The following is an 8,281-nucleotide window of genomic DNA, read 5'->3' on the forward strand; positions in this document are numbered from 1 at the left end:
ATGTTTGAAATATGCGTATTCCATGTAAGATCCTGACAAAGATGAACACCAAGGTATTTGTATGATTCGACAAGATCGAGAGGAACGTTAGATATGCTGTATTGGAACAGAAGAGGGTAACGGCGGCGATGGAACGACATATATTTGCATTTACTTATGTTAAGTGTCATTAGCCATTCACTGCACCAGTCTTCCATTTGAGTTAAATTATTTCTAAGGGATTGTTGGCCGAAGGTGTTAGTGACTGTTCTGTAAATAACACACTCGTCAGCAAACATCCGAATATGAAAATCTAATTACTCAGGTAGGTCGTTAATATAAATTAGAAACAAGAGTGGCCCAAGGACGGATCCTTTTGGGCACGCCTGAGGAGACTGGTAGGAGGTTAGACATTTGGTTACTGACAATGACTGATTGGAAGCGGAGAGTTAAGAATTCTTTTATCCATTCTAGAATGTCGGGATGCATGTTTAGGCGAGAGAGTTTCAGAAATAAGCGGTTATGAGTTACCTTGTCAAATGCCTTAGCGAAGTCTAGAAAAATTGCGTCAGTTTGGAGGTTAGCATCAAGCTTGGCATGCAAGTCATCAACGAAAAGTGCTAGCTGAATTTCACAAAAGTATCCTTTGCGAAATCCGTGCTGCGATGAGTGAAAAAAATTATTTAAATCCAGAAAATGCATCGTTAAAGAGTAAATGACGTGTTCCATGAGTTTACATGGTATGCTGGTGAGTGATATGCGTCGGTAATTAAGTGGTGAATCTTTGTTACCCGACTTGTGGACCGGAACGACCTTCCTCACTTTCCAGTCATGGGGTATGACACCTGTAGAAAGAGACTGTGAGAACAGCAGGCATAAAAATTTGGCAGACGTGTGGTGAACGTTTTTTAGTACCTTGGTGTTGATTTCGTCAAAGCCGGCAGATGATGTCAGTATTAGTTTATCTATAAGACATGATATCCCGGCTTCAGAGAAAGTAACGGCTTGCATTAAACTTCTTTGGTCATTTGCTGTCATGAGAGGGGGCGGTTCCTGTTCATGAGTGAATACAGATCCGAAAGCAGAATTAAATATGTTAGCACGCTCGACAGCGGAAACAGCACGCCCGGAATCATTAGTGAGGGTAATATTGCGTAAAGAGGGCGGGTTTAAAAGCTGCCAAAATTTAGTCGGGTTATCCTTAAGTATGTTGGGTAGGTCAGTATGATAAAATGAGCGTTTAGCATTATTTACTGCGACCAGGTATGTCTTTTCGGCAGTGTAATATTTTTCCCATGCGCAGTCATTTCCAGTCTGTTCGGCACTGCGAAACAAAGCTTTCTTTTTGTTTTCCCATCTTCCTAGAGCCTTGGTAATCCATGGTTTCTGCTTGATTGCGCGGAAGCTGCATTTGGGAATATATTTGTTAGTAAGTTCGTTCATTTTATGAATAAACATCGACCAATTTTCGAGGATCGTTTCTTCCTGGAAAGAGCGCTGAAAAGTTGGGAAGTAAACTTCCAACGCCCTGTTTACAGCCTCGTAGTTACCTTTGTCATAAAGGGTGATTGTTTTTCTTAAACTTTCTTTTAGTGTTGGAGTGAAGGTAAAAGACGCGTGGATGACTTTGTGATCACTAATTTCCCGGAGATAAGTAATGGAGTTGAGGCATTCGGGGTCGCTAGATAGTATAAGGTCAATAATGTTAACGGTATTTCCGGCGATGCGTGTACGCCGGGTTACTAATTGAGTAAGATTAAAATTTAAGCACACGTCCGCAAACTCCTGTGATTCATGCTGTCTAAAAACAGGCTGATAAGGATTATTCTAATCTATGTCAGGATAGTTAAAATCTCTAAAAAGGAGCACGTGTGCATTAGGGTCTTTTGTTGTAAGTTCGTTCAGAATGTTGTGAAACTTTTGAGGGAATTCTGGATTATTGTGTGTGTGTGTGGGGGGGGGGGGGTATTCTAACATGAGCGTCGCGTTATTCTTGTGGAAAATATTACGAACACGGAGGCTTTTTTATTCCCGGAAATATGGCATATTCAGCTATCGATGTGAAGCTGGGTATGAGCAGATGTGAAAGCTTTCATTTCTAAACAAAATTTGCGACTGTGGCAAGGGAAATTGTAAGATGTTAAAAGTAGTGTTTGGTAGGGCAAAACAGCAATGCCGTCGAATCCAAACCTTTGTAAATTGCAGTTAAACTTCGAATTTATTTCGAACAAAAAAGGTAAAACATTGCATTGCCCACGAGGCTTCCTTCAAATTTCAATTCTCAAGAAATTCTCACGAAGAAAAGTTATTACTACCATGCACATGCGCCACTTCCTTCTTCCTGTGCCTTTAGAAGAGAAACTCAAGGCAGGAGCTCCCACTTGACTCGAAGCTTGTCGTCCTCAACAAAGCCGTCATTCAGGAGATCCACTAAGACGAACGACGTCTTCAGGAGACAAACACCAAGGTTGCTTGAAGTCTTCGGCTTTTTGTAATACGTCAGAGAACGTGTTGTTTTATCCTCGACCTCCCGTTCGGCGCCTCGCTTCGGGTGCACGACGCTCAGCTTGATCCTTTGTTCGAATGGCCACAGAACAATGTCGTCCAGGTCGCCTTTGTGCAGCTGTAATAAAATATGCACAGTAACCGAGTCGTCAATTTTCCAGAATTCTAGGCCTGGTGACATGCAATAACCACGCAGGTACACCCTCTCGTTGTAATAGCTAGAAAAGCCTTCCTTCAGCGCTTTCTCTTCGAGGGGTTTCACACCCTGTACAAGAAACTCGCACCGCGTTGCTTGCAGCTGAGCCAGTGTGTGCACTTTTGTGATGCGCTCCAACGTCTTCTGACCATTCTCCCTCCCTTCTGTTGTGGCTTCTTCCAGGGCAGCTGTGATTTGAGAAATAATTCCTGCAGTTTCCGTTGTCATATTACCCAACTGATCTGTCAGTGCTCTCTCTAGTCGGTTTACCCCTGCGGAAATATTGTTTACGGAGTCGCTGCGTCTCGTCAGATATTCTTTAATTTCCGCGTTCGACGCTCGGATTTCTTGTCTTAAGGCTTCTTTGAATGCGTTGATATCATGAGAAATTTCATTAAACCTGTCACCGTGCGTGCTATTATCAGCAGTGATTCTTTCGAGATAGCCCTTCATTTCATCCGCCTTCTTATCAAATGCTTGGCTGAAAGTAGCAAAAGACGAATTTCCATCCTTGGGGTCGCAATTGCTTTGGGATTCCAAAGAGGCGTCAGTCAACGAGCCGCAAGTTCCCGATCTGAGATGCGCGCACACTTCGCTGCAGAGGACGCTGTTCGAACACTTCGGGCAGCGAGTAGAATGGTGCACACATTCCCGCTGGAAGTGGTGGGCGATCATGGAAGCAGTTGTCACATGCTGGCAACCTTGTTCTGCATTCCAGCACTTGACCTGCACGGCGAACAAGAGTATTTTCATTGAAATCACTATCACGTCTCCAACTATTGATTTCTTCATTTGTTATTTCACGTCAGCTCTTGGCTGGGCGCAGGGGCAGCAGGATCTTGAAGCTTTGCTCTTCAAAATCTACAATTTTATAGCTGCAACACAGGAATGGCAAAGACACGGTTGCGCTTTCACTTCTACGCGTCCACTCACTCCGATTCCTAGTAGTGTAATTCATGAACTAAATTATAGTTTTATATTTACACACTCCTGTCCCCTATATCACGATTTTAGTCCTCCCTATGAGCCCTGATTTAGCTCCTTCTGCCTGGCGACTGACGTACATAGCAGTAAGTAGCAGTAGCGAACACCAGTAGACACCATCTATTTCTATTTGCGCGCATGCGGCATATATGGCAGCGTTCAGAGAAGGCTTGGTTTTTTCGATATCTTTGTGAGCTTCGAATAAGAAGAGAAAAGAATCTTGGACAAGGACGATTTCCTCCAATAATACACTCGCCTCCTTGGGAGCCCTCGGAGAACTAGCGCCATGAAAATGTACCTTACTGCACATGCAAATGCCTCGCTGCATTTCCTGCAGTACTCCAATGCAATGGGCAGCAACGATTAAACTGCGGTAATTTTGTCCGTCTGTCCACAGAGAGACCTGAATTACAATAGAACATCGACCTGCGTAACAATATCACCCACGTATCTATAAGCCCAGACTAGTTTGATGACGACACATTGCGCATCGTGCATACACAGCAGCGTAAATCCTAGTACAGGATATCCATGTGGTCCGCCTGCTCTCGGCAGGAAACAAAAAAGTTATAGGTAAGAAACAAAGCTTATTGCGAAGATAAAGCCTATTCTTCTGTGTGAGCCCGCCGCTTAACCTGGATAGAAATGCAGGCTCAAACAGACCTCAACATCAGGAGAGTACCGATGCAATTTGAAGCCTACATTCTACACAGAGCACGTATTGAGCAAATTGTTTAATAGTGGGTACATATGCGCGAGGAGGAATATTGTTCTTGAGGTGGACTTGGAAGGATTAGTAAATCTGGCATAGACATGATACAGGAAATTAGGTGTTCGCCAATTCATATCATGGGTCCAGCCTTGTATGTGCGCGCTGTATATATGGTCGCACAGGTAGGATCATGAGATACCGTGCTGTCCAGGTAAGCCGGGTAGAAAGCGTTGAAAAGGTGGTAGACCAAGAAGACAGCTTAAGAAAACGCCTACGCCTCTTGGAACATCAGTCAGAGAAACGCAACGACGAGATTCCTACCGCATGACGGAATGCCTGATTGCCTTTTATTTCATGTAATACTACAACCGTACTTGATCACCAGACGTCAATTCATTATGACGAGTAGAAAACAACGGTTTGTATGGTAGGGTTCTGAAAAGTAAACTTCGACAATCTCATTACCTTCTAAATGTATTATGTGTTGATCACGGGATACGATACACGAAAAGGGAAAAGAAAAGATTTTCATCTTTTGAAGCATTAATGAATTCAAACTATTTGAGCAACCCTGCGACAGATGTGTGTTGTAAACCCGTAGGCAAAAATATCGTGGCTTAATCCGTTTTGTTTATGTGCCTTCGATCGGGACCGAAACCATTCCCACATTTAGAGAAATAATTCAGCTGCAATGGCAGTTCCTCTTGACAGACAACTGTGATATGATTCAAAAACGTGCTTGCGACAATAGCGGCAACACTCTTACCCAGTCGCTTTGATTTCTTACGAAAAAGGTGCACTCTACTGCATACAGTACTGCATTGCGGTGGACCACGACAGCAGAAAGATGGAAACAGAGGGGTCTTTTCGTCGCGAAAAAGTAGAAATAGGCAGTTTTTTACCCTCTAGTCGTCCGCGCACCTGACTGACACGGCTTGTTGTCCATGGTTTTTTTTACCTCATCTAGCATTACAAACGTTCAGAGTAGCGGGCTGTGGCTGTCAATTGAGGCACAGCATAAAACTATACCCAACAGCATAATCAATCGGCCCAATATTGGAAATCCATGCTTTCGTTCTGGTCCTCTGTTGGACCGACCTTTTTCAATACATTTCTAATATTGGGTCAATTACTTGCGCTGCTTGGGTCCCTCTCGGACCTTCGCTGATAAGAAGGCTTATTAAGAATTGCTTTTTTTCTTCTTTTAGAGCCACATAAGAAAAAATATTACGCACAATGATCACCTTTAACTGCTAAATACTTTTTTTCACACACTTTTGATCACTCACAAACTCGCAGAACCAGAAAGAATGCTAGCGTGTTAGGCGAAACTCGGTCCATACCTTACACTGCCTTAAATATTGCAGAAATACGTGTCCCTGTGACGTGACGTTAAGATATCGGAAGAGGGCGGAGTGGGTGAGGGAACAAACGCGGGTTAGTGATATCCAAGTTGAAATCAAGAGGTAGAAAGGGGCTTGGGCAGGGCATGTAATGCGAAGGCGAGACAACCGCTGGTCCTTAAGGGTAACGGAGTGGATTCCAAGAGAAGGCAAACGTAACAGATAGGTGAGCGGATGAGATTAAGAGGGTGGCGGGGATACTGTGGCCGCAACTGGCAAAGGACAGGGTTAATCGGAGAGACATGGGAGAGGCATTTGCCCTGCAGTGGGTGTAGTCAGGCTGATGATGATGATGATGACGATGACGTGTCCTCTCCTTCAAAGCTTCGAGACGTCCGAGGAATCTGTGCGGCTCTGTGTAGTACGGCTCCTTTAGTATATCCTATCTATCCAGCGACCAAAATATTCAGTAAATGAGAGCAGCATTCATTCAAGCATTTCCTCAGCGCCATGCAAGGTCAGCCAGCCATTTTTAACTGTGTCGGGCACTGCCGAAAAGCCAGTACTTAAGCGGCGTCTCACCGCACATAGCGCCGAAATCAGCGAGATTACGCGGAGCGGTGAAAGCTCTTGCTTTAGACAGCCTCGTCTCCCCGGCTCTTCCCAAATGCACCCACAACCCCCGTCACCGTCGGTGCCGTCGTCATCGGACAGTGAAAGCACACGCGACTGCAGAGTGGTTATCGCTGCTCGCTTACTGCATGATGCAGCAGTATTTTTTTTGTCCGCACCATGCACTCCTCGCAAACAACAAAGAGAAAAAATAAAAACGCATTGAACGAAAACCGGGGCTTGCAGACAGAATAAAATGTAAGCGAAATTGGCAAAGAAGGCAAATAACTTGATTGTTTTGCGTGAAAATGAAAAACCAAGGTTAACTTCTGGAGTGACGATCCCGAATTAAAGAGCACGGAACACAATTTGCGTGGTGAAGATTTCCAGACGGTGTCTTGGTGCGGGCCGTGTTAAGGTTAGGATACACATAAATCGTTCCACGGTGTCCTCGTTTGAATGACCCCGCAAACCCTCCTGTCGGGGGCTGGTTTCTATTCATTGCATGCATACATTTTGAAGTGGAAATTGGAAGTTAAGGCAAGTACTCTAGGGAATTCAAAGCGGAGCACACCGGAGAAGAAAATAACAGACGAAAGAATGCGCTACCATGAAACACCGCAATACTGCGCTGTACAAAAATGGAGCGAAACTTTTCGGTAAGCAGTCAGAGCGAGTGGTTCCGTCTGCCTATTTCTTGTCCCGCGTGTGGCACTGCTACTTCTTTTGCAAACATTATGATACTTTTTTCATGCCAAATAGAAACAGGGAACGATAGTACATGGTAAAGAGAAGGGCGTAAGTTCCGTGACTAACCTCTCGTCTCTGCAACTCATCTAGAGGAAAGTCCCTCCAGTCGACGTCCTCTTCGTCGTGCCACTCGTAGCCATCGAGCGGACAGACGTGCATCTCTTCCTGGGCGCACTGCTCGTAGCACAAGTCGCACAGCACGTGCATGCAGGACAGCAATGCGGTCCTCTTGCGCACCAGTCCGCAGGCACTGCACACCCTGTTCGTCGGAATGGTCTTGACGAAACTCAGAGGTCTCCAGTCGAGGTCCGGGCTGAAGCCAACGAGCGTATATTGGGTAGCAGTAGGAGGCATCCCTCTCCACGTGCGCTCGCTGCCCTGCCGCCTGAAAAACTGCATTTTTCGCCCCCTACGTGCGGGCTCTTATCTATTTTGTTTTGTAGGCGGTCTCTAGGTCAACTATCAGATCGGCAGCCGCTGCCTCTTGCGGAACGTATCGCCTGCTGCGCCGGTTTGGCGTTCGTTATCTCTGGAATGCATCCACAACACCCTTTATACGTAGCTGTTACTCAGGCGGCTTTCTTTCGGGAGGGATCAAGCGAATAACGCATTTCCGTTCCCCGCCTAATGGTCAAAATCAATTTTTGCAATACATTACAAAATGAGGTTTTAGGTGTGATTCGCTGCAGGCGTTGAGTGCTATAGCATTTTTAATGCTGAATAGTAATTTTTCAAGGTAAAAACTTTGCCGCCGAGGTGCGTGGGTTCGAGATATGCGGCTTGCATCCCGTCCGCGCTGGAGTTTCGATGCCAGCGAAAGGACAAATTTCCCGTGCAGAACTGTCTCAATATGGGGTGAAAGATTGGTGATATGATCGGATTGTTACAGTGCTCACCGCCAAGGCGTGACTCAAAAACCGACAGTCTTCGTTTAGGATATTAAGACCAATAAATCCTTCTGGCATTCCGCTGGTATTTCAAAATAATGAAAGGCTTACACGCAGATAGTCTGTTCCGTGTTGAACTGATGTCAAAATCAAATTTACCCGGTGCAAGCTGAGACACAGTGTTCTATCAGTGGGGATAACACAATATTTCAGGTGATACATTTGTGTACCTTGTGTACGTTACAATGCCGTGGGCACATGCAAACTGTTCAAATGGCCTACCTCAGCTTTCACACACCTGGCACTGTAATGA

The 8,281-nt window shown here is 45.2% G+C and overlaps 1 protein-coding gene across 1 annotated transcript in view; it reads right to left on the reverse strand.

Annotated features, from left to right (window-relative positions):
* Window positions 1-7,572, reverse strand: part of LOC149329590 (uncharacterized) — a 31,589-nt gene extending 24,017 nt beyond the window's left edge. The window contains exon 1 of the mRNA XM_089559275.1: window positions 7,148-7,572. Coding sequence (XP_089415401.1) covers window positions 7,148-7,480 — 333 coding nt within the window. The 5' untranslated portion in view covers window positions 7,481-7,572. The remainder of the gene's footprint in view (window positions 1-7,147) is intronic.
* Window positions 7,573-8,281: the final 709 nt, after the last annotated feature.

This window comes from Amblyomma mixtum, chromosome 9 (assembly GCF_055824585.1).
Source record: "Amblyomma mixtum isolate Tamu chromosome 9, ASM5582458v1, whole genome shotgun sequence".
Taxonomy (NCBI): Eukaryota; Metazoa; Arthropoda; class Arachnida; order Ixodida; family Ixodidae; genus Amblyomma; species Amblyomma mixtum.